Below are 25,136 nucleotides of genomic sequence, written 5' to 3' on the forward strand. Positions count from 1 at the left end.
CTGAAATTAAATCATGTCTATTTTTATACCAATTTAGAAAGACTACGAGTGTCCTCAAGAAAACGTTGCACTGTTACATTTAAATGTGTGTGCTTTCTGCTGGACAAAAATGTTGTCTTCAAAATCCCTCAAATAAAAATATACACATTCTTCATGATTTAACTATTGTGACTACTCCAGAAAATCAAGATTGAAAAGCTGAAAAATCTTAGTGTTTGAAAGTTCAGCCCTCAGTGTACAGATGATCATAATCCAAAACAAACACAAAGGTTAAATGTCATTTTATCTTTATTTTACCCACTGAAATCTGAAGCTTTCTTTTCATCTCTGCCTGGTGGGGAAATTGCCTCACTGCAGGACAGAATACTGGACCTATTGAAAATTATTATTTAGGTGCATTTATATAATTTAAAAAGTCTTCAAATCTATTAAAAATAACATTCAAATTCAAATTCATATGCCATCACTATAAAAGCCATTTGGACAGTTGGTAAACTGCTGAGTACTGAGCTACTTCTGGTCAAATGGGGACAGTAATCAAGTAGTAGGAGCTTTTTTGGATTATGCACTATTGGTAAAAGAAGCAATGATGGGAACAAGGACTTTAAGGTTTTTATTATTATTAATTAAGAAATAGTAAAAATGACAAACTGAGACAAATTGTGAAAAAAATTTTAAGAAAATGAGATCAGTTTTACATTGTTTTACATGAAATTGCAAGATGGACAAAAAGAATTAAAACATCTCACAGAAATAAAATGTCAAAGTAACAACTTTTTCATTTTTGTTTTTACAAGGTGACTCAGATTAAGAAAAAATTGTAGTTCACTTTAGTCTGTAATATAAATATTTGTCAAAGATTTTTATACACCATTTTATACCACATTTGTCTCAATATTGAGAGTCTGAACTGTCTTTGCTTTCTTAATTTTGCTAAATTTACTTACAACATACTGAAAGTAAGCTTAATCAGACTTGTGCAACACATGCTTTTTAATAGTAACAAGTAAACGAGTCTCGCATTTTGTAAACATAAAAAACCAAAAGCATGGCAGATGAAATGTACCAATGCCATTTAACAGCAACACAACTTGATGAGAAAACCAAGTACAGACTTTCTGGAGGTGTTATGTGGCATGGATTAAATTAGCTCCTCTTCTCTTCAAAGTGAAAAAAACAAAACAAGTTTAAATCCACGGTAAAGCCTGCTAATCTATAATCCCACAGCCTTGGTTCTGGCCATGTTTAGCTCCTGTGTAAACCCTGTCCTACAACACACAGGTCCGGGTGTGATGCAGAGCGTGGTGCTGCTCTGAGGTCTGATTGGCTGCCCCATAATTCACGGTGCCTGGCTGGATAGTCATCTAGCCTTTTAAATAAAAAGAAAATGGACTTTAGTAACCAGCATAGTGTGCAAGGTGGGTTTAAGAGGACTGTCAACTGAAATCGTGCTTTAAATGTAGAACAAATCCTGTAAGGCTACACAGTGCAGGAGGAAAACAACCCTAACAATCTTATCTCAAACTAGTGTTTTTCAGTTCACAGAATAATACCTTCCAATTGCTACAAATATTAATATTCATTTTAATCGTAAAAGAACAGGTTGATTTGAAATGAGCATAGCATGTACATTAAAATATACATTTTCTAGTTATCAATTTCTAAGTTATAATGCTCAATAAATCACTCAACCAACTTTATTTACAGTAGTTTGGAAAAAAGCATTTGATATTTTGTTGTTGCTTTTTTGTCAGACTGAAATCTTTCAATATCAGACAAAGATAGCCAGAGTAAATACAAAATGTGGTTTTCTTTAGATGATTTATTTATAATGGGGAAACAAATATTCAAACCAACCGGGCCCTTTGTGAAAAAGTAATCGCCTCTTTGGTATATTATGACTAACCTTTATTAAGAGTTTTTTTTTTCTTTGGTTCCATTTCCCTTGCAATACCCAGGCCTGATTACTGCCTCACCAGAATCGAGAATTCACTTAAATAGAACCTGTATGATAACATGAAGTAGGCTGAAAGATTTTGGAAAGCAACACATAATCAAGAAATAGTAGAACAGAGGAGAAAAAGTCATTAACAGCTGTCACTCTGAAAAGCTTCACAAAGCCATTTCATAAAACAACCCAGAAGGGTTGGATAGCTTTTGCCCCTTACTAAAATCATTTGAAAACTGCTTTTTATATTTACTTTGGCTGCAGCTGTGGATTTTTTCCCTCTCATTTTCAGATTAATACCTGACCTTCTTCAGATACATTTTTTTTTGTGATTGTTATGCCACTTAACTCTGACCTATGGATCATACAGGCACGAGAAGGCTCCCAAACTCAAGTAATGAACCACCGTTGTATCCTCCAACAGACAACTTAGCAAAGGACCCATTTTAATTTGGATCTTTAGGCAATTTTTTTCCCCCATTTCCATCTGTGAATATATTGAAAATTCCAGATGGACAGAGAAGAGGACTTCACCACCAACAAGGTGATTTTAAAAGACTTAGCTTAAAACTTTACCAAAAGATACTAAGCCTCTCAGATCCCATAATTGGTCTTTGGTGTATTTGGTTTGCTATGTCCAGTAGACTACACTCTCAAATATTGTTCATCTGCTCCAAGTAGACTTTTAAGCCTGACATTTGTTCATTTGCTCTCCAACTGTCCATTTCCCTTTTGTCCTTAAGTCAAAAGCAACATTTTGAGGAATTTTCAGAAAGCATGAGTCATTTATCGAAATATTTTGAATAAATTAAATCTTACCCCTTTGAACATATTGCTGGCTCACTACCACAAGTTTCAGCCACTGAGATCTCTTGGAATCGGGGTGTCATACTTAGACTTGGCCTTCTGTCTGACTGGCTGCGTCGTACGAAGGGTCGTGGTCCTTGTACAGACACAGGGAACCTCCCTTGACTCCCCCAATAACTTGAAAAAACAGAGGCTCTGGTAGATGTCCATGCTTGAGGTGGTTGGGGAACTGAACATGGCTGGGCCTCAAACATGGATGGAGAGACTGGGCAGAAGACCGAACGAGCATTACTGAACATCCGTGCACTTGAAGATTCATCACTGCTGTTCTCCCTTGACCACTTCTGTACCTTTGGTGAGGCTGGTGGAGATGGTGCTTTGAACGGGTATGAAGTGTAGGAGTTCTGCCTTGCAACAGGTGGGCTGGGTAGTCTCAGTTGAAGAGCTGGTGGTATTGAAGGTGTCCTGTTAACAGGGGGTCTGTCTGTTGAGGGTGTTGTAGTTTCTTGTTTTGAACCGAGAGGGCTAGGAAGTCGTCTATGCAAGCTGTTTGGGGTAGAGGGAGTGGATGGTAACATTCGTCCCTTAGAGACAGGTGGAGTAGCAAGTGGTTGGCTACTGGCAACTGAGGAAGGAGGCACTGTGTTAGGTTGAGGCACTGAAATGTGGCCATAATGCTGTACATCAAGTGATTCTCCTTGATCTTTAGAGGTTGCTACCCAACTCATTGATGATCTCTCTGAGTTCGAGTCTGAAGATTTTTGTAGGTGTAGGATCTTTCGAACTTGCTGGTGTAAGGAATCTGTTCGCATTTCTAGATGTGGCTGAACATCGGGCTGAGTGACCTTTGAAAAAGCAGTTGTGCCTGGAGAAGCAATCTTCGATGACTGTGGTAAGCCTCCTTTGCTTGGTAATACTGTGACAGTCTGAACTGAGGCCCTCAATCGTTGGGATACAGCAGCCCTTTTCAGGACAGATGACTTTCCAACTTTTGTAGCTTCATCTCCTGCTGCAGTCAATCCACTTTGGGCACTTTCAAAAGAAGTGTCCATTAGTACTTCCAAAGGAGGTGGAGGAAGACTGTCCAGATCGAAATAATCATTTTTTTCCGATGTGGACTCAGGTCTACAGCTTGTCACTCCTGTACTAAGTACAGCTTCCACATTTCCTAAACCAGGTAAAATGGGAACACCACACCTCTGTACACCTTTTAAAGCCCCAAGAACTTTAGGACTTTCTCTTACTTCTATACCTTGGCTGAAGGTGTTAATCAGTTTTTTGACTGAATTCCTGCCCCTGTGAAAGCCAGAGCATTGTGGTGATAAAGGAGGGCTTGTTGGAGGGGTGGCTTTTATAAGACACTTGGGTGTTATTTTTTCTTGCCATTGATCATCTTCAACATCAACAAGTTGTTTTTCTTTTTTATTATTGCACCTTGAGAGGCTTGCTTTGTCTTTAGGTGGCTGGCTATTAATGCTCCTACCTTGTGGCAGCTGTTTTCGATTAATTGTTGGAGACTGTGCTGGTGGATTTCCTTCAGTTTTTTTAAATGTAATTGGCTTTGAGTTTGCTCCCACCTTACTTTTACTCATCCTTTGCAACCTTTGGTTTAAAGCCTTCTGAGTCCTTTCCAGTTCAAATAGAGTAGGATCCTCCCCTTTACTTCGTAAGGATTCTGCAGACCGGGAACGTTGCCCCCGGGTAACCGGGTTCTTTTTTATTTCGGCCCTCCGAACAGCTGCTGCTGTTTGAGGCCTCCTTGGAGATTGCACCTCCTCATCTGTCCAGTCTTGCCTACTGGTTTTTGGAGTCCCTGCAACCTTTGCTTTGGCACAGGTGTTCTGTTTTTGAACAAACTGTATCCTACCACTTATAGCATTTTTAATTTTGAGAGTCATTTCTACATTTTGAGGATTTTCTATGCGTTTTGTTGGTAGGCGGAGTGGAGGGGTTTTACAACTTACAAGTGAAGAATTGGATCGCAATTTGAATGCTACTTTTCTATCATCAACACCTTTATCTCGCTCCTTTTCATCATTATTTTCATCTGCACCATCATCTAAAGAGGCCAATCCTAATAGTGAATCTCTTTGGTCATTATCCATTAGGGTACATGTGGAATCAATTGAGTTAAGTGAGGTGAGAGAAACACTTGGACTTATTTGAGTCCCATATTTTTCTCCTGAGGCTCTAGTGATGTTCATAGAGGTGTATTCTATAGGACTAACTGGACTTCTGTTTGCCCCAGTCGACCCGCAACTCTCTCGTCTATGATGTTTTTCACACCCATTAAGGGATTCATTCTCAGCTCCAATACCACTATCCTCACTGAACAGAGCTGAATCCTCGGCTCCAGGCTTTCGCAGAGACGCCATTTCTATTCGCGTTAAGAGTCGCATCAATCTAGCTTCCACTGTGCGTTTGATTTTGAGTTTCTCTTCTAAAAGCTCTGACACTGAGGCAAAGTAATCTACTGCCTCCTCCAAAGCAGAGTCTCCAATTCCACCAACAGTCCGGCTCACATTCCTCATCCTCTGAGTGGTGTACTGAAGCAGTTGTTGCAACAAATCTGGTGGAGATTCGGTTCCAGCAAGGCCAGACTTCCGATGTGAAGAAGATGAGAGATTTTCCATTTGGCTTGGCCAAGCAAGATGTTCTCCATTTTCTTTGAAAACCCTTTCCCCCTCTTCCGCCATCTCTTCCAGTCCCTGAATGATTTCCTCATAGCGTAAAGCCATGAAGGCTACCATAGGCTGCACTGAAATCTGAGTCTGTGTGGCTTGTTCTATGAGCCCAAGTACAGAATCATATTTGTTTATACTGGGATTCAAAAAGGCATATGCAGCTTGATGAGCTTTCACTAAAGGTTCTGGAAAGTCCACTTTTTGATCTGTAGATATCTGGTTCTTGTCCTTGTCTTTCCTTTTTGGACCTTTAGTGCCTTTGACTGCTTTCTTTGGTTTTCTGTTAGTCTTTTTATCAGCCAACTCCTGCTTGTCAATGTTTTTCTCCTTTCTCAGTGGCAGTGTGACATTTTCTATTACCATACACTCCACTTTATCTATGTTCATTCCCCCCATACTCACTTCTTCAGTGACAGGTCTCTTTTTTTGTGGTGTCATTTGTGTCTCTTTCTGAGATACCTGGACATGTGGAGATTCCTTGTTTCCCTTTGGATCCCCTTTTGCAAGTCCAGTTACATTATTCTTTACTCTGTCTTCTTCTATTTGGCTTTCTTGAGGCACGGGGGGTAACATTCTCCCCTTCCTCATGGTCCCAAAACTGCCCAAATTGGTACCTTTGGAGGGTGAGCAGCCCATTTTTTAAGTCTTGAAAATACAAGATAGCTTTTATGTTTTCCTGCAGAACAACAGCATGAAAGATGAAAATCCAGCCAAGGTCCTTATCCATATGTTGTATCTGTCAATTTTAGATGGCCGAGGCTGTACAGACTAATACAATCCCTTTCAACAAGGCATCTGCAGAAACAAAATGCGGATAAATCCATTTAAAAAATTGCTTCCATCTGTCACAAATAGGGAAAATAAATCCACAAAATGGCAGTCAAATTGATTAAAATTTTGCTGTAGCTTTCTGAAGTGCATCCTTCTGTACCTTGCAGAGGACGTGCAGCTGAAAGGATTAGTGGGGCTTTCAGTGAACTCCTTGCATGGACATATGGCATTGTAAACCAAATAAAACTCACCTACTTGTAAGAACATAAGCTCATTTGTGTAATAGGGGCTGGCCTAAGATGGCTTTTTATAGCCCGCAAAACATAGTTTTTAGCTCCTTCTGTGAAGCAAAATGATGGAAAATACCTAACTGAACTAACTGTGAAAGTGATTCATTTTCAAACAGCATTAGAAAACATACAGCTTTAGTTTTAATCTCCATTATCTTTACAACTTAAACTTTACTAACATATTACTAACAGAATGTGAAAGTCAAGAGTAAATAGTACTGTGGCACTTTTGAGTTGAAAGTTTATATTGTGCAAACGCATTCTGTCTGGCCGACTTTGACCTGTGGATCTGTAGTCAAAGCCAGGTCAATGAAATGCGACATGACCATTCAGATTGTGGATACGTCGAAAACTTTATTTATCCCATTTAGTACCACATATGAAGGTCAAAGTTAGAGAAGAGCCTGGAATTGGGCAAGTCTGACTGCAATGGGAACATATGTCGCTGACAGCCAATGGAATATGGAAGCAAATGTGTCCCAATATTCAAATTATAAAGGATTAATGGAATGCTTTTTCATTTTCAAAATGAAGCTATATTTTGTACTTATGAATAAAATTAAAAATAAATAATTCAAACTGTATTTTCATTTTTTTCTCCAAGAATGCTCAATTTGTAAATTAATTAAAATGGTAAATAAAATAACATTTAACATTTCATTTTCAAACAATGTCCCAGTAAAAAATGATCAAAACTCATTTTGAAATGTCAAATTTGAAAATTAAAATGTATTAACAGAATTGCTTTTTCATTTTAAGGTCATCTGCATTTTTAGCTTCTAAATGAAATTGCTTATAATACCAGTTTGAAAGTTTATTACATTAAACTACTAAATAGTAATAAATGCTTTATGCTTACACAGAAATATGTATTATGTAATAATGTATACATAAAAACATTCACGTGCTTCAGCTGATAGCAGGAAAGTCAAGTCCTGAGAAATGTGAGAAATTCAGCAAACGATTTTAATAATACATATTTACACATCTATTATAATACATGTATACACGTCTATTACATGTAGTCACATCCACAGCTAATACAAGTCCTAATGAACTTTGTATTATAATGACATCATAACTTCATGAAATTCAAACATGACTTGTGTCCCTGATGGATTCAGATTCAGAGATTGAGCAATCTCAGGTCATCTGCTTCATGGCACCTTGATGGATCGGAACACAGTGGTGAACGGCTCCTCTCTGTTCAATGCAGGACAGAGATTTTGAAGATCCTTCATTCCTGCAGCCAACAGGCTTCCTTTTTAAAAGCAAAATGCAAATGAAGTTTACTGAGTGCCTCAAAACGTAGAATACGCTAGTTTAAAACTGAACTTTAACTATTTCTGGTCTGCTTACTTGTCTATGCCCAGCTCCCAATCAAACCCAACTGTGTGGGATTAAATAAAGTTGAGCTGCAAAAGGGACAGTGAAAGTTTGTGCAGCAGGTCCTGCATCTGTCCAATATGGGCAAGGTTTTTCTGTTCTGGACAGTTATATGCAACTGAAAAAGAGAGAGCCTAGTTAGTCCAAATTAATATTCTTCCAAAACACATTTTCAAAATATAGGTAACAGAGTGATATCAATTTAAAATGACTGACTAGATCAATACATAGTAACAAATATTGACTGAAATAATAACCTTCGGCTGTCTCTAAATGAACCTCTTGGAAGTTCTTTCAAGGCTGTTTGGAAAATCCTTTCAGGTGACCACCTCATGAAGCTCATGGAGAGAATACCAAGAGAGCAAATCAGTAGGGCCAACTCTGGCTCAGGTTGTAAGAGTTTGTCATATAACCGGTGGGTTGCCCGTTCGAACCCCTGTTCCATCTGTCTCAGTCATTGGGTCCCTGAACAAGACCCTTAGCCCCAGAAAGCTCCCCGGGCACCGCACAGTGGCTGCCCACTGCTCCCTGCTGGGACCACAGCTATGGATTTCAACATGAAAACTCAGGTACAAACTTTTCTAGAACTTTCAAAATAAATTGCATTTAACCGACTTCCAGCACAACTTCAGAAGGGGAAAGGGGGGTAGCAGCGGACTTCCCATGCTGCCACTGCCAGTATAAAACCCCCACCTTTCCAATGGTCCTTTCTCTTCCACTGCTCCTCTGCAGGACTGGGATAGGGGAGGCACAGCGTGCTAATGTCTCTTTGCTGGCAAACAGACATAACTCTTCAACTGGATCCGAGAGTGTCATACAATCATCGATCACTAAGATAAGTACAAATTAATCACTGTTCGTGTATCTGGTAGATTCATTCATGAATGTGAATTAAGGTACAAGCCTGGCTTGACTTTTACCTCTGAGGCCTACAGAATCAAGCAGTGTTATAGACAGTTCCCGGCAGAGACGCTGTCTCTACGACTCCGAGTGGACCAGTTTCCCAAAGGAGGACAACGGACGCATCACCGTGGTCTTGCCGTTCGGTCAGCGGACAGAGCGAGCCGCGCCATCAAACAGCTACGGAGGTTAGCTGAAGCTAACCCTTTTGTTCGCAGAGCTTTCTTCAAACTTCATTGTCGCCCTGTCAACTCCTCCTCAGCACGGTTCGCATACGAGGTTAGGGTTTGGGCCGAGAAAGATTTAGGATGAAATGATCTGAACATTTTTCATTTTATGAAGTTTTGTTTTGTTTGTGTGAAACTCTGCTATCTTAGTGCTAGCAGGCTATGTGCAGCACACATGCTCAGTTTTGTGTTCTGTTTGTGTGGTTTTAACATTGAGACAAACATTATTTAAAGGGTGATTTTAAACACAGAAGATTGATCATAACGCGCCGTCTGCACCTATGCATTTTAACCCGTTTTATTGACGGTATTTTTAAAGGTGTGTGTTTGATTCTGGTGCTAAGCTATCAGCTGCTTTTGTTAGCTTTCACTGCTAACAGGTAAGGACACGTGCTTGCATCCTTAGGCCCATTTCCCCAGAAAGATTTGGTTATTTTCCAAAATACATCTTTAAATATTTGACCATTTCCTTAATATTTCTTTAAATATTTTAATAAATAAAGGCAGCTAATGAGACACCGTTGAGAATTAGTCATCCAGAAGGTTGGTTTTATTCAGCAGATCATTCTTTTAAACATTATTTTATTAAAATAATATATCTGATCTTGCATAGTGAATGGTTGTCTAAAGGTGTATTGATTATTGCCTAAGTTGGTTCCAAGACTACCTTAACTCTGTTTCCAGATTCTTCAAGATAATCCTTGGTTCTCAAACATAAATATTGCATGGTAATGTTGCATCACTCTTTTGGTCATGATTTCCAATCATCTTTAATCGACTTGTTTATATTGTACATAGGCCGTTAGTCTTCCCTATTCTTTAATTCTGCTTAGTACTTTAGTTGGATTGTTTTAGCATAGTAAAGAGTTTGTTGATTGAAATACAGGTCCTTCTCAAAATATTAGTATATTGTGATAAAGTTCATTATTTTCCATAATGTCATGATGAAAATTTAACATTCATATATTTTAGATTCATGGCACACTAAGTGAAATATTTCAGGTCTTTTATTGTCTTAATACGGATGATTTTGGCATACAGCTCATGAAAACCCAAAATTCCTATCTCACAAAATTAGCATATCATTAAAAGGGTCTCTAAACGAGCTATGAACCTAATCATCTGAATCAACGAGTTAACTCTAAACATCTGCAAAAGATTCCTGAGGCCTTTAAAACTCCCAGCCTGGTTCATCACTCAAAACCCCAATCATGGGTAAGACTGCCGACCTGACTGCTGTCCAGAAGGCCACTATTGACACCCTCAAGCAAGAGGGTAAGACACAGAAAGACATTTCTGAACGAATAGGCTGTTCCCAGAGTGCTGTATCAAGGCACCTCAGTGGGAAGTCTGTGGGAAGGAAAAAGTGTGGCAGAAAACGCTGCACAACGAGAAGAGGTGACCGGACCCTGAGGAAGATTGTGGAGAAGGGCCAATTCCAGACCTTGGGGGACCTGCGGAAGCAGTGGACTGAGTCTGGAGTAGAAACATCCAGAGCCACCGTGCACAGGCGTGTGCAGGAAATGGGCTACAGGTGCCGCATTCCCCAGGTCAAGCCACTTTTGAACCAGAAACAGCGGCAGAAGCGCCTGACCTGGGCTACAGAGAAGCAGCACTGGACTGTTGCTCAGTGGTCCAAAGTACTTTTTTTGGATGAAAGCAAATTCTGCATGTCATTCGGAAATCAAGGTGCCAGAGTCTGGAAGAAGACTGGGGAGAAGGAAATGCCAAAATGCCAGAAGTCCAGTGTCAAGTACCCACAGTCAGTGATGGTCTGGGGTGCCGTGTCAGCTGCTGGTGTTGGTCCACTGTGTGTTATCAAGGGCAGGGTCAATGCAGCTAGCTATCAGGAGATTTTGGAGCACTTCATGCTTCCATCTGCTGAAAAGCTTTATGGAGATGAAGATTTCATTTTTCAGCACGACCTGGCACCTGCTCACAGTGCCAAACCACTGGTAAATGGTTTACTGACCATGGTATCGCTGTGCTCAATTGGCCTGCCAACTCTCCTGACCTGAACCCAATAGAGAATCTGTGGGATATTGTGAAGAGAACGTTGAGAGACTCAAGACCCAACACTCTGGATGAGCTAAAGGCCGCTATCGAAGCATCCTGTGCCTCCATAAGACCTCAGCAGTGCCACAGGCTGATTGCCTCCATGCCACGCCGCATTGAAGCAGTCATTTCTGCAAAAGGATTCCCGAGCAAGTATTGAGTGCATAACTGTACATAATTATTTGAAGGTTGACGTTTTTTGTATTAAAAACACTTTTCTTTTATTGGTCGGATGAAATATGCTAATTTTGTGAGATAGGAATTTTGGGTTTTCATGAGCTGTATGCCAAAATCATCCGTATTAAGACAATAAAATACTTGAAATATTTCAGTTAGTGTGCAATGAATCTAAAATATATGAATGTTAAATTTTCATCATTACATTATGGAAAATAATGAACTTTATCACAATATGCTAATATTTTGAGAAGGACCTGTATGTTTGACTTTGAGTTGACTTATTTTTGTTAATAAATTCTTGTATTTTAAGAAATTGTGTGAATTCATTCCATATATGTGCAGAGTTTATGCTGTTCAATGTCAGAGCTCGTCTCACACCTTTCTATTTTGTGCTAATACCATCGCCTTACTGGGCTGGTATTCACAGGATAACCCTCAACAGACCGAAATATTATTTGATAAAATATTAAATATTTTCAGATTCATAATCACAACATCCCTAAAGTGATGAGCTAAAATGCAGATTTCGATTTCTCCATTGTGAGATCAATAAAATCTAAATTATTAAGCAAAGGGTGGCTATTTTGAAGAATCTAAAGTATGAAAATGTTTAGTTTCTTTACTCTATAATTTCATGTGTTCATTCAGTTTTGTTGCCTGTGGTGATAATCTACAATGCAAATACTCATGTAAATAAAGAGACTCATTAAGTGAGAAAGTGTATCTAAAACTTTTTACTGGTAGAGTGTGTATATATATTTACATACACACCCCATAGTTTGACTGTATTAAAGAAGCAATTTGATTCACGTTTAATACTTTCCATTCACCATCCATGTTGACTCATACAAGGAAATAGATGGCACTGTCGCAGAAGAGATCTAGAACTGCAGGTCAGAAACTGCAGTCTTCGAGTCTGCAGACACATGCTTCTCACAAAATCAGCTGCAAACAAGGCTTGTGCATTGGTATGAGGGAATGCCATGTTGCATGCAGTCTCTGCCACCTTACTTCCAAGATGCATAATGGTGCGGTCAGCGGCAGGAGAAGAGTTGCCACTGACGTCACTCTATGCCGCTACAAATTGTGAAGTCAGATCAAGTTATGGAACACTTTTTGCAGGCCCTGGCATGAAAATGAGAAAGGATTTTCCTCATAATTATTTTAGTTGTGTCACACAGTGAGCAGTCTTGAAGAAAATAAAAATGCAGTTTGAATGGTTTTTAATTTTGAGTCGAAAACAAACGCAGCTTCATTTTGAAAATGAAAAAGCATTAATATATTTTCATTTGAATATTGGGACACATTTGCTTCCATAATGAAACAGGCTGGAACAAAACTGAGTAGTTACTGAAAACATTATTTGTGACTGACCAAAAGGCAAAGTGGATTGCTGGGGCTTTAAAGTAATTAGCATTTCTAAATGAAATATTTACAACGTTATAAAATCTACATTTTAACAAAGTCCAGTTCAGATAGAATAAAATAAAGTTCTTCCAAAAACCCAGCTTTTTAAAAAAAAAAAAAAAAAAAAAATGCTCCCAATATGATAATAGTCCACACCATCTAAAGTAAATATAAAGTTTTCATGACGGAAAGGGAGCAGAAATTAAAATCTTGATCCGTTACCAATCATTTACCCTCATGTCACCCTTGCCAGTTCAGTGCATTCAGTTGGCTTCTGCTCAAACCAGGCTGTTAGTGTGTGTCAAGCATGAGGTAGCTGCTGTGATATACATTAGAATTAAATGAGTCAAGACAAGTTTTACATTTTCCAATTTTATTCAGAACTTCCCCACATGTAAAAGCTCCTAAAAGATGATGAAAGGTCTACCCTGAAAGACAAGACAGGAAAATGAGAACAGATGCCAATTTGTGTTCTAGTAGTAGTAAACACTCAAGCTCACCTTACCAAAGAAGAGAGTGTGCCCACTAAACCCCAGTTTCTGGAACAAACTGTTGTGTCTCCAGTGTTTCAGGAACAGGCTCCAAATCATCATTAGCATACTGGCTGTTAGACAAGAGGTCACTTGCTTGGTGATAGCCTCTGTATGACTGCATAAGAGATGAAGGGTACAGAGGCTTCTCAGTCAGGCCCACTGGCACTTCACTAGTCATCCAGGGCCGAGCAAGTGGCATTTCACGAACTCTCATGAAGATGTTCCCAATGAGAAGTAGTTCAGGATCCAATATTGAAGGCTGCTGGGAGAAGTATCCATAAGCAGGTGGAGGGCCCACCCCATATGGAGGAGCTGTAGGTATTCTGCGATCATATGCTTGAGGTGACCCCCCTGTACCATACGAATAACTGTAATAAGGAGACCTGGCAGTACCATAACTGTATCCATAGGGCAGAGCTGCTGCAAGGACACCATCATTACTGTAATAAGGAAATCTCATAGAGTCATCTCCATAAGTGTACACATCAGAGTCAGTACTAGTATATACAGCTTTTTGGAATAAAGGAGGTCCAAACCAGGGATTGGATGATGAATGAAAGCCTCCAGGACTTGAAATCAGTTGTGGCTTTGAGAAGCCAGCTGACTTCTCCCCTAAGTGAAAGTGGGGGCCAACATAAAAGGCCCTTGGTGAAAGATGATCAGGGGCACTGGTAGCAATGGAATCAGAAGACTCTTCAGCAGCTTTAATGCTGGAGGTTGACTCATTTCCAGCAGAGGAGGCAGCAGACTCAGGGTCTGGAACTGCTGAAGATCCAAAGCTCAATGACATTGGGTTATTGCCATGGTCTTGGGAAAGAAAAGAAAAAAAAATTCTGGTCAGGTTAAGTCTCACTACTTGTAAACAGCAAGGAAATTAGAAATAGGAATTAGGCACCATGATGCTATGCCACTCAATGGAGATACCAGTCATAACTGTTGCCAAGTCTTGCAGGAAGAAGTAAAGCTTAAACTTAAATCTTGGGCAAAACCAGAGCTGTATCAGAGGAAATCATTGTAGCAACATTGAAGGGACATTAAAAGTTTCTCAGGTCAGATGGGTGGTACATTTATACAACCAGTAGGTCTACTGTGTGTTATGGTATCACAGTGCACCTTGCCTATTACAAGTAGGACCCAAAGAAATCTGACAGGATTATGAAACCAGAAGCATCTATCCTTTGCATCCTCAAACACCAAGCTATATTTTAGAAAATTTAACTAAAAATGAGTAAAATACTTAGATTTTTTTTTAGAACTAAAAATATGGTTTTAGGTTTTTAGAGATCATGACTCACCTGTAGGAAAACTTTTCCCAAGGCAAAAAAACAAGCAGATCCATGACACCCTAAAAAACAGTTTAACATTAGAACCAACACTGAAACTCAACTGAGTTAAGAAGTTATAATGCCAAGACACTTCACTTCAGTAACAAACCTTAAACTGACTCCCAGGAGCATGTTTACCTCTTGTTAACAACTCAGCTACAGCAACTGGCCATCAGAGAGGAGAGACTGCTCTTAAACAGAGGGTTCTGCACTCATTGTACTTATTGAAGACACCTGCAGCTCACTGAGCAGCTGCAGAAACAAAGCTCACTTAACTAGGCCATAGGAGTTCATGCAAGTGAACATCAAGAAGTATTTTTTATTTAGGAAACTTCAATGTCTGTTTCTATGCACTACCAACTGAACAAAATGTTTTCTACATAGCCTTTAACAAATAATTACTCTAGTAAAATCTTTCTCTCTCTCTCTATATATATATATAGATCTATTTATATATATATATATATATATTAGATCTATATATATATATATATATATATATATATATACATACATATATATAGACAGATAGATATTGTTCTCAAAGTTTAGAGATATTCGGCTTTTTGGTCAAATTTCAGGATGAACCTAAAATGCACTATTACTTTAATGTGAACTTAATGTGACCTTCCCTAAACTTTTGAATGTACGTGTCCAGCTGTTTAATGTTTTAGCACTTTTTGCACAACTTGCTGTTTTCTAATAAGGAAATTAAAGGCAAACATTCCAGGAGTCCTGTCCAGGGTGTACCCTCTTGCCAATAGACTGCTGGAGATAGGCACCAGCTTCCCCGCGACCCACTATGGAATAAGCGGTAGAAAATGACAGACTGACTGACTGACTTTCCAGCAGTTGTTTGATCTTTGAATCGACCAATACATTTCCTGGTTCCATCAAAATTGGTTTTAAACAGTCCTATCATGCTGTTCACATTTTGACATCATGAGACCAAAATGACACCTAACAATTGATCAATAGGACCTTGCCATTGCGAGGCTTCAAACAGGACATTTTCAGACAAAAGTGGCAACTGAGCTTATAAAGTCACAGAATGTGTGTTGCGACAGAGATACAAAGAGACTGGAAGAGTCACAGAAAGACACAGAAGCAGACATCAGCATGGTCTGCATGCTACACACCCTGCAAGGGTACCTGACCACCACCAGCCACAGACATCACCGTCTTGCAGGGTCCAGGGAGCTAGACGAGGGGACCAGTGGGCCTCATTGCTGTTGTCTGATGAAAGTCTATTCATGTTGAGCAGAAATGATGGCTGCCAACAATGGGTGTGTCTAGTTAATACAGACCTGCCCTACAGTTTGTGAATGGTACAGTGACACGCCCATACTACCTGAATAACATCATTAATCCAGTCGTTGTGCACCTGTATAAACCAACACAGGCCTAATTACATCTTAATGGATGACAATGCTCCAGCTCATCAAGGTCGCATCATTAGGGAACGGCTACTGGAGACTGGGGTACCTCGAATAGAGCGGCCGGCACTTTCTTCAGATCTGAATTCTATAGAAAACCTATGGTATCAGCTGAGTCACCGTCTAGAGGATCATAACTCTGTACCCCAGAACCTCAATGACCTGAGGTCTGCCCTTTAGTAAGAGTGTGATGGCATGCCTCAGCAGACAATAAGTCGACTCGTGAACAGCATCAGACATCATTGTCAAGCTGTAATTGATGCTCAGGGGTACATGACACGTTATTGAGACAGTGATATTCTTCTTGTGGTACACACACCAATGTTATTGGCTTTTGCTTTCATAAATTATTTGAGAAGAGGAAATCACCATTGCATGTGTGCCCTACTTTCGTGATATATCACTGTAGCGTGAACTATTTACGATTTTCATAAATTTCACCCGAAAACCAATCTTTTAAGGCTTTAATTTTGAAATTCAGCAACAGATAATCTTCAAATGTGGAGACCTAATGTTAAGCATGTTACACTTAATGAGAATATCAATCACTGGGTAGGTTAAAGTTCTCCTCCAGCACAGATAGAAATGTTTGGAATTTAGTCTGGAAATGCTGTCTTGCATATCTATACTTGTATGGTATTTATCTAAATATGTATGTATAGCTATAAGTGGATCTTAAATGTTCTGGGGTTTTTTTCTCCTTTTGTCTAGCAAAGTAAGATCAGTATCAAAATTAGGGATAAAATGGAGGCGGACGACATGTTTGACTAGCCTAATGTGTGATTTCAGAATCTTTTACTAGGCTATCTTTTGTATTGCTCAGCCAAAAGAATTTGTCCAATGACCTGATTCTTCTGCCTATCTCAATTATGGAGGACCAATCCTGACAAAATTAAAAATAAAAGCAGAAATATAAGGCATGTGTAAGGAAAAGGAAAATATATAAATTTCTTGATGAAAAGGCATGTCTAAAGGAAAAGGAAAAAGAAAATATATACATTTCTTGATGAAAAGGCATGTCTAAGGAAAAGGAAAAACAAAATATATACATTTCTTGATGAAAAGGCATGTCTAAGGAAAAGGAAAAAGAAAATATATACATTTCTTGATGAAAAGGCATGTCTAAGGAAAAGGGAAAACAAAATATATACACTTCTGCTTTTAATTTTAATTTTGTCAGGATCGGTCCTCCACACTCAATAACTCGTTATCTTGCCTTACCAATATGGCGAACGCGTTGACGTACTAACGCACTGAGGCACGGCGACACGTCAGAGAAGAAGGAGAAGAAAGACCGCGCGAGTTGTAGTCACCGCGTCTCGCGCTAGAGAGGAGTGGTTGCGGCGGATTGTCGATCGCTTCCAGTTGCCTCCTGCTCGGGTCAGTGTGGGGTTTAACTTTTTTTTTTTTATCGAGCTCACTAACTGACGTTACTGGCTCAGTTTGTGTCGAAAACTTTTATATCGTTTTAACGCTGTCATTTGGTTAGTTAAGATAAACCGAAAAATTGTGAATGTTTTTGATAATCTTTCTAGCTAGCTACGCAACTCCTTAACCCGGGGCAGGAAACCTGTTGAATAGCCGAAGAATTTCGCAAAACCTAACCAGGACAATCTATTTAACTAAAAAAAATGCAGGTGACATCCTTGTCAACAAATAAAACTAGAGCGACAGAGATTTGATTAAATTAAAAAATAACCACTCGGAGTTGCTGAGTGGTTGTAGTTTAAGTGGACCAGACGTTTATGATCGGTTTAATTGCTGCAGGCGCCTGTGAGTAAGTAGGTATGCATTTTCAACTTTAATCTAAAATGAACATTAGTGGATGTCAGCCATAGAAAAAAGGCATTGTCCTTGCATATCATTTAATTGTCGTTGCTAGAAATATATCTTATTGAGTAAAGAATAGTGTCCTAAACAATAAAATAATAAATATTCGTGAACATTATTAGAGATGAACCAGTTAATTGACTACAAATCAGAATTTATCATTTATTAATGTACTTGATTTATTATTTAATGTCTAATACAAATCCGATTATTTAGGGTTGCAATGTATGATGCAAAACGGTTGATGATCTTCATTTTCTGTTGTAGTTACAAATTACGACCTCTATCATACAACTTGCTATTTTTAATTTCACCATCTTTAAAAGAGAAAATTGTAATCGGTGGATCAGACCTCATGGGAAAGGTCTGATTGGTGTGTCTCTAACTTTGTATTTATCCATACATACATTTCAGAGATGCTGAGCTCTGGGTTTCCTTAAGGTCTATAACGAATCACGCACTGGTCAGAGAATTTGTGGCCAATTTTCAATCACCCATTTTATTGAGGCTCTGACCTGCTGATTTTCGCTGGTTCCAATTTCTCTTTAGTATACTCAAATAACAATAAAATATTTATTTAAAAATGCAATTAAACCAAACCTTTTTGTACAATACAAGAAGGATTTCTCAAAAACAGCCCAAAGTTGCATTGCTCTGTCTCTGCATTACTGAAAATCTACAAATACAGTAAAAAATCCGTAGGTGATGAGCCATCTAATTCTCTTTTATTGGCTCATTGGCATTTGAGCCTTTTTTTAGAAAAGCTTTTTAATTTTCTGTGTTTTGTGGTTTCTTGCCTTTTGTATGGACCATATCTTCTGTCCAAAATAAAATGACAGACAAAATGAAGGTCTAAAGGATAAATCAGAGTCCCTTTGCTGTGGTACATTGAGCTTCCTTTTATTTGTTGAAATTTCACTCCTTGTTTAAAAAGCAGTAGCCTGAACAAGCAGCTGACGTGCTTTTGTATGAATTAGTTTCCTTTCTGGAAGACACGGTTTTTCTTTAACTTCATCTTTAAACACCTCAGTGATACTAAGAAGTGATACATTTTGAAACTTAATTCTTTATTCCACACAGTAGAGTTTCTTAATACATAAATGTTTTTACATTGACAGATATTAAAATTATGTCAGTTTTTGTCTGTTTTCATTTTGATTTTGGAGCTATTGATAACACCACAGATAACATGAAAATTTTACCATCTCAGTTCAAGAAATTAACTGGACCTATGGTTCCTAATGATGCCAAACAGAGCATTGAATGCCTTTTTCTTTTATTTTACAGCCAAAAAAAGGTGTCCCAAGATCACAAACCTTGATTTGAAGAGCGACATTTGTTGGGGGGACATCACAGTCCAGAAATGACAGATCTGTGTGTTTATAGATTATTAAAAATGGAGCTAATCTAAATTAGGTCCAGATGCCCAGTAAGGTAGTGAAATGACAGATTTACCTCTCTGTCGAATCAGAAATCAACTTCAACAGTGTGCTATTTAATAATTTGTGATAACATCTTTTGCTTTTTTTAAATGTTCCGAACGTGATTTAAAAACTTTCCGAACATTCTAGAAATTTGGGTTTGTTCAATCCATCAGAAAATGAAGGAATCATAAGATTGTCCCCATTTAGGTATCAAAGCACGTATCTTAAACATTATTGACTGGAAAAAGTTTGTGTTATCAGTGCATTTAATGCAATTTACCTGGAAAAAAAACTCATTTAATTTCTTGTCCATATTGGATGTTTTGGCCATGCCTCAGTAACTAATTCTTTCTTTTTGGTACAAACATAAAATGTTTGAGTGTTTTAAATTTCTTCAGCAGAAAAAAAAAATGTTAATCATTGTTTTTTGTGCTGAGGTAAAACTACATAAGTTTTCTGTGTGTTAATTAAATAAAACAAAGATTTTTGATGGAATTAAACAAAATTTAATCAGATGGGACTGGATTGTTGAGTAGGGTTGTTTCACAGATCACCATATTTTCTCACATTGAGCCTTTTTAAAGCAATGAAGATAAATTAAAGGACCTCATTTTTTAACTTCCATCTCCAAACAGCGAACAGCAGTAGCCTCCTATACATATGACACTAGCTTTGGCATGATGAAAACTCCTCCCTCTGCATCCCTGCGGGTCAAGCGCAAAAATGTTCGGCAGATCAGAAAACATTTCTGCCTGAGCAGAGCCAACGGTCAGGACCCCGACGGCTCCCTGTGGAAGATCCAGCCTGGCCAACATTTCACCAAAATGCCTACAACCGTCATCCAGCGGCAGGAAATGGCTTCATACTTGCATCTTTTTGGTGAGTAAAGAAACTGAATGTCAGACCGATGAGTTTACATCTTAAGTTGTCTTTCTTCGTAAAGGACTCAAATACTGGTTTCGGTTTCAGGTGATGACCTGATACAAGACTTTCTCTTGATGGACTGTTGCTACAAAATGACTGACAAGGTATAACCTGTTATATTTTAAAATAAATTTTAATTTTGCTTAATTACCCTCTGCTAACTTTGTTTTTCCCCTATTTCACCAGTACCTTTTAGCCATGACCTTTGTGTACTTCAAACGGGCCCACTTCACTGTTGCTGAATACACTAGAAAGAATTTTTTCATTGCCCTGTAAGTCCACAGAAATTAGAGGAAGTTTTACAGATTGTGTTGGAAATACAACATTCCTGAACTGAGCATTTGTTCTGTTTCTGTAGCTATCTTGCCAACACCATGGAGGAGGATGAGGAGGAAAGCAAGTACGAAATATTTCCATGGGCACTGGGCAAGAACTGGAGGAGACAGTTTCCACGGTTCCTAAAGCAGCGGGACGAGCTGTGGGCTCGCATCTGTTACAGAGCTGCTGTCAGCAGGAGCTGCTGTGAGCAGGTGTGTGTGCATTTATCTTTGAAATGAGGCTGATAACTTCAGTCCCATTCAGAAATTCACATAATGTTCATCTGAATATGAGGCTTTTATTCATATATTTGAGCAGTTCTCTTTTTTGGGTTGAAGGATTTTACAAGAAACAATACATTTTAAAAACAACTCTTTGGTGGACAAACTTGAGTTTATTGTTCGAAACGTTGGGACACCCTACCGCCTTTAGGTAAAATTACTGTGGTAAGACATTTCTTGCTGCCATCTACTAGCCTCTAACCCTTCTGAGAAAAGTTTGTCCCACTCATCACTTTCAGGGGTGAGATGTTTGAGGTGTTTCTTGCATGTTGAGCTCTTGTCAAGTCATCTGACAGCATCTCAATAAGATCTAGGCTTTGGCTCGACCTGGGACTTTCCATTTAAGTCTCAACCAGTTCTTGGTGGATTTACTGGTATGTGTCATGTTGCAGGATCCAGTTTTTTTTTTTTTTTTTGTTGTTGCTTCAAATAGTCTTACATTTTCTCCCTCATCCTCTGATACACTCTGGTACAATTGATAGTGGACTCTATAATGGTGAGCTGGCCAGGTCCAGCAGCAGCACATCATCCCAAAACCGTAACACTTTAAAGTTAGTGGGTTCTTTTCCTGGCGTGCTGTCTTTTGTTTATACCAAACCGGGCCTCTGTTCTGGAGTCCTAATATGTTAGACTGTCTCCAAAGAACATTATTCCAAAAAAAGTCCTGCTCCTTGTCTATGTTTTCTGTGGCAAACTTTGGTCTGGTGTGGATGTTTGACTTGGTGAGTGACAGTTTCCTTCCTTCTCTCATTCTTTGTAAGGTAACTTTGTGAAGTATTTTCTGGTTCGTACAGGCATACAGCTTTATATTAACTGTAGCAAGAGCCCACTGATGGCATCTGAGTTTTTGAAGATTTCTTTAAGCATCTTGTGGTCTGTTTTCTTACTGAAGGTCCCTGGATAATTAAACCTAGTGATGTTGTCATTAGACAAATGTTTTTGAATGTTTTCCACTTGTAAACTATTTTTGTCATACAGTAGAATGGCTGATCATTCCTCACCAGAAATAAGGTTTTATTACATTTTACAGAAAATGTTTTCTTCCGTTTTCATTATTTATGTTGCTTGAATTTCTCAGTATTGTTAAAATTGATAATAAATATCCATTTATCCAGATATGTTATAAAAGCACAAAGGCTGTTGTAGTGTCCTCATTTTTTTTTTACATGATATTTGTCTCTTAGAAAGTTTCAGAGAACAATTACACACTTTTTCTAGCCATATGAGAGGTTATCTTTTATTTCTGACAAATTTGATATTTTATTTCAATCTGTGGGGTTCATGGCACAGACCTTGTTTTTTAAGCATTGTCCATAAATGTTTAAAGGAGTTGAAGTCAGGGCCCTCCTGAAATCTTGATGTTATACAACTTTTTTCTTTTCTTTTAACATTAAAATCCAGTTTGGGTTTGGGATTACTGTCCTGTTGGAATGCCAAACTGTGGACAAGTTTAAACTCCTGCAGTTGAGACGAAGTTGAATAATTTGGAGGTAGCATTATTCCATCCACTAGAAGTGACACAGATCCTCAGCATCATGCTTCAGCTGGCCTTCAGCTGGCCTCAAACGCACATCTTGTTATTGTGACCAAACAGTTCAATCTTTGTCTGAACATAAAACGTTGCTCCATCATCGGCCCATCCAAGCTTGTCCATTTTGGAGCAGGTATTTACTCATTTCTTGTGATCCATGTATGTACACTTTTGACTAGTACTGTAGTTTCTCGCAACTTTTTTTTGGTTTGGATTTGAGTCTGATATTTTATTCTGTTATTGACTTAGGTCTCCCTGCCTCTGTCCTCAGGTAATGGCCATTGTGCCCTCTCACTTTGTGTGGCAGCGGCAGCGTTCCGATCACCACAGCGGTGCCCTGAGGCAGTACAACGAGCAAGGCGCTGCCCGTTTCCCACGCGGCCCCTCCGCCTCCCCTGTTTCCTGTGCCCTTTGTAACTTCAGCAGCAGGTATCATCGGATCTGCTCCGGCCGCCCAACTGCACAGACCTCGGGCAGCAGCTACCTGAACCCGTTCGCTCCCGCCTTTACTTTTGAGGTGACACCGCCCAGAGTCCCCAACAGGACGACAGAGGAGGACACAACCAAGGCACAGAAATCATGCTGCTTCTGTCCTGAAGAGCTTCCAAGTAAGCGCTTATTTAATTTTGTGGATTCCTTTCAAACTATTTGGTTGCAATTTAGTATGAGAAAAATGGCGATCTCAGTAACTGTCATGAAGTACAAATTATTTAAAAGCCCAAATGTGCAGCACTTTCCTAAAGAAAGGAGAAGTGCTGAATTTCTTTATATTTTTCTTCCAGACTTTTTTACTGATCTTTTAAAGTCACCCGGAGCAATGCTTCTCCAGATATAAAGATTTCCTTTGACTCTCCTCTGATTATTACCTCTCTTAGCTCTCAGCCAAAAACTTCTCAAATCATAGCATGTTGGGCAATGTGTATATAAATAATTGAAGCAAATGGATATAAAAAAAACCTGTCTCCAGCTGATGAACATTATCGGAAAGGCGTGTTTGTAGGAAACTGGAAAGAAACCTGCGAGATGCATCATCCTTCAGCTGGTCATCAATTGCAGTTATTTCCAACAAAATGCAGGAAAGAAGCACACCCTCTTTCCTGCATTATTGAAGCAATTACTTTCCAGTTTTCTTTCTGACACATTTCTGTCAGGTGGAAATTAGTACAGAAAAAAAACTGAGCTCAATTTGCAAAACTGACCTATTGGGGCAGCAGTACACCTGAGTTGCTGCTAGTCTGCTTTTAATGCCATTATAAGTAAAAGAAGAAAAACCGAACAGTAACTTTAGCAATCACCACCGAATAAAAGGTTTTCATGTGGCTTGGCTGTCGGAAGAGAAATAATCCCCCTGGCTCTGTAAGACTGAGCTTGGTCATTAAAAACATATGAAAGAGAGAGAGAGAGACCCAGAGCGCTCTGATGCAAGTTATCTCACTTCCTACTGCTGAGAAACATCACCACGGCATGATGCTGCCACCACCATGCTTCAGCGTCGGAATGGTACTGGCCAGGAGATGAGCGGTGCATGGTTTCCTCCAGGCATGACCCTTAGCATTCTAGCATGCTCTCAACAGACCTGGGAGTTTGGTTTTTCATGGTGTGATTGTTCTTCAGGTGCCTATTTGCAAACTCCAGGTGGGCTGTCCTGTTCCTGTTTCTGAGGAGTGGCTTCTGTCTGGTCATTCTGCTATACAACCCTGATTGGTGCGAGTGCTGCAGAAAACGTCCTTCAGGAGGGTCTCTCTCCACAGAGCAACACTGGAGCTGTCAGATTGACAGTCTGGTTCTTGATCACCTCCCTCACTCAGACCTCCTACCCATCACCCAGATTGAATAGGAGGATGAGTTCTGGTGGTTCCTAACCTCTTCCAGCTATAGATGAAGGCCACTATGCTCATTGGGACCTTCAGTAGTGCAGAAGTTATTCTGCAAGCTTCCTCAGATAAAATCAGGTCTTGAAGGTTTTCAGTGGAAAAGTGAAGTTCTGGGAATATTTTCCAGACGTGCTGCATGTAAAACCGTTCTGTGTGCATCTCAGCACTAAAGCCAGGAAATGATGGGTGACTCGAGACTTTTTTACAACATTTTGGATATAATTAAATATAGAAAAGATCTTGCATACTGTGATTATTGACCTGTATTAAGATTTTAAAGTAAGACATCGAATCAGAATAAGACTGCAGTTGCTGCCTTATACTGCTGTATAGTTTATCAAGTCATGCTTTAAAGACTAACAGAATTAAGTTGTTGTCCTAATCTAACATTTTCTGTCCTTTCTCTGATAGGGGAGACTTCTTCCTGTGACTCCTCCTTTGACCCCTTCATAGACTGGATCAGCGAGATGTAAAACACAAAGCCAAACTCAGCTGTTTCGCCTTGTTCCTCTTTGTACCAACTGAACCGTTCTGCGCAATAATCCCTCGTTTATCTCAAACCTTGCGGTAAAAGTCTGAATCTTCCAGTTAGGGTTGACCTAATACAAACACAATGAACTACTCTTACTCAGTACATGTGAACATGAAAGAAGTTGTTGCTGTTTATTTGCTAACAGACACATTCTGTAAACATTTTTCCAGCTACAGTTCTATTTATTTATTTACTGTATTCATTTATTTATTTAACTTATTTGTACATTGGGATGTTTTTGCCGTTTTTCAACCTTGGGATGTATGTTAAATTGAGACGGGGGAATCTTGTGGATGTTTCCAGTTGTGACTTTTTGATAAGCCAATGCTGTCAGAGTTTGAGAATACAAGCCTAAACTTAAATTTGTCTCATTGTTGTTTTTAACTGGAATAAGGTGCTTGCTTTTATATAGTGATCTAAAAGGTCACTATAGGTTCTTACACAGACTAGAAAAATTATGGAATATGAGTTTA

General features: G+C 39.0%; 3 protein-coding genes across 5 annotated transcripts; 1 reads left to right on the forward strand and 2 right to left on the reverse strand.

Annotated features, from left to right (window-relative positions):
* Positions 1-715: 715 nt before the first annotated feature.
* On the reverse strand, positions 716-6,485 carry pcare1 (photoreceptor cilium actin regulator 1). Its single transcript, XM_047393252.1, has 2 exons — positions 2,768-6,485; positions 716-1,369 (listed from the first exon to the last, which is right to left on the reverse strand). The coding sequence occupies exons 1-2, from the start codon at positions 6,073-6,075 to the stop codon at positions 1,246-1,248; spliced, it is 3,432 nt and encodes a 1,143-aa protein (XP_047249208.1). The 5' UTR covers positions 6,076-6,485; the 3' UTR covers positions 716-1,245.
* Positions 6,486-13,011: 6,526 nt separating this feature from the next.
* Positions 13,012-14,760, reverse strand: LOC124855738. Of its 2 annotated transcripts, none has more exons than XM_047345783.1 (4): positions 14,623-14,760; positions 14,484-14,533; positions 13,161-13,995; positions 13,012-13,083 (listed from the first exon to the last, which is right to left on the reverse strand). In XM_047345783.1, the coding sequence occupies exons 1-3, from the start codon at positions 14,643-14,645 to the stop codon at positions 13,181-13,183; spliced, it is 888 nt and encodes a 295-aa protein (XP_047201739.1). In that variant the 5' UTR covers positions 14,646-14,760; the 3' UTR covers positions 13,012-13,083; positions 13,161-13,180. The 2 variants fall into 2 exon arrangements, with proteins under 2 accessions (XP_047201739.1, XP_047201740.1); XM_047345784.1 differs by having other exon boundaries at positions 13,156-13,995.
* A 2,412-nt stretch (positions 14,761-17,172) lies between these two features.
* On the forward strand, positions 17,173-25,025 carry spdya (speedy/RINGO cell cycle regulator family member A). Of its 2 annotated transcripts, none has more exons than XM_047392881.1 (7): positions 17,173-17,329; positions 19,839-20,082; positions 20,173-20,231; positions 20,314-20,399; positions 20,486-20,657; positions 22,529-22,865; positions 24,543-25,025. In XM_047392881.1, exons 2-7 carry the CDS (start codon positions 19,881-19,883, stop codon positions 24,602-24,604), a joined length of 918 nt encoding a protein of 305 aa, XP_047248837.1. In that variant the 5' UTR covers positions 17,173-17,329; positions 19,839-19,880; the 3' UTR covers positions 24,605-25,025. The 2 variants fall into 2 exon arrangements, with proteins under 2 accessions (XP_047248837.1, XP_047248839.1); XM_047392883.1 differs by lacking the exon at positions 17,173-17,329 and adding an exon at positions 17,336-17,734.
* Positions 25,026-25,136: the final 111 nt, after the last annotated feature.

The sequence above is a fragment of the Girardinichthys multiradiatus genome, chromosome 19, assembly GCF_021462225.1.
Source record: "Girardinichthys multiradiatus isolate DD_20200921_A chromosome 19, DD_fGirMul_XY1, whole genome shotgun sequence".
NCBI classification, from domain to species: domain Eukaryota; kingdom Metazoa; phylum Chordata; class Actinopteri; order Cyprinodontiformes; family Goodeidae; genus Girardinichthys; species Girardinichthys multiradiatus.

Bases quoted from the DNA above. Each gene is read 5' to 3' on its own strand.
- LOC124855738 (XM_047345783.1), bottom strand. From the start codon at position 14,645: ATGCTCCTGGGAGTCAGTTTAAG. The intron at 14,534-14,622 runs GTTTGTTACTGA...ACTGTTTTTTAG, and splicing joins CTCCTGGGAGTCAGTTTAAG to GGTGTCATGGATCTGCTTGT. The intron at 13,996-14,483 runs GTGAGTCATGAT...TTCTTTCCCAAG, and splicing joins TGGGAAAAGTTTTCCTACAG to ACCATGGCAATAACCCAATG.
- pcare1 (XM_047393252.1), bottom strand. From the start codon at position 6,075: ATGGGCTGCTCACCCTCCAAAGGTACCAATTTGGGCAGTTTTGGGACC. The intron at 1,370-2,767 runs GTAAGATTTAAT...TTTATTTAAAAG, and splicing joins CCAGCAATATGTTCAAAGGG to GCTAGATGACTATCCAGCCA.
- spdya (XM_047392881.1), top strand. From the start codon at position 19,881: ATGATGAAAACTCCTCCCTCTGCATCCCTGCGGGTCAAGCGCAAAAAT. The intron at 20,083-20,172 runs GTGAGTAAAGAA...TTTCGGTTTCAG, and splicing joins TTCATACTTGCATCTTTTTG to GTGATGACCTGATACAAGAC. The intron at 20,658-22,528 runs GTGTGTGTGCAT...CTCTGTCCTCAG, and splicing joins GCAGGAGCTGCTGTGAGCAG to GTAATGGCCATTGTGCCCTC.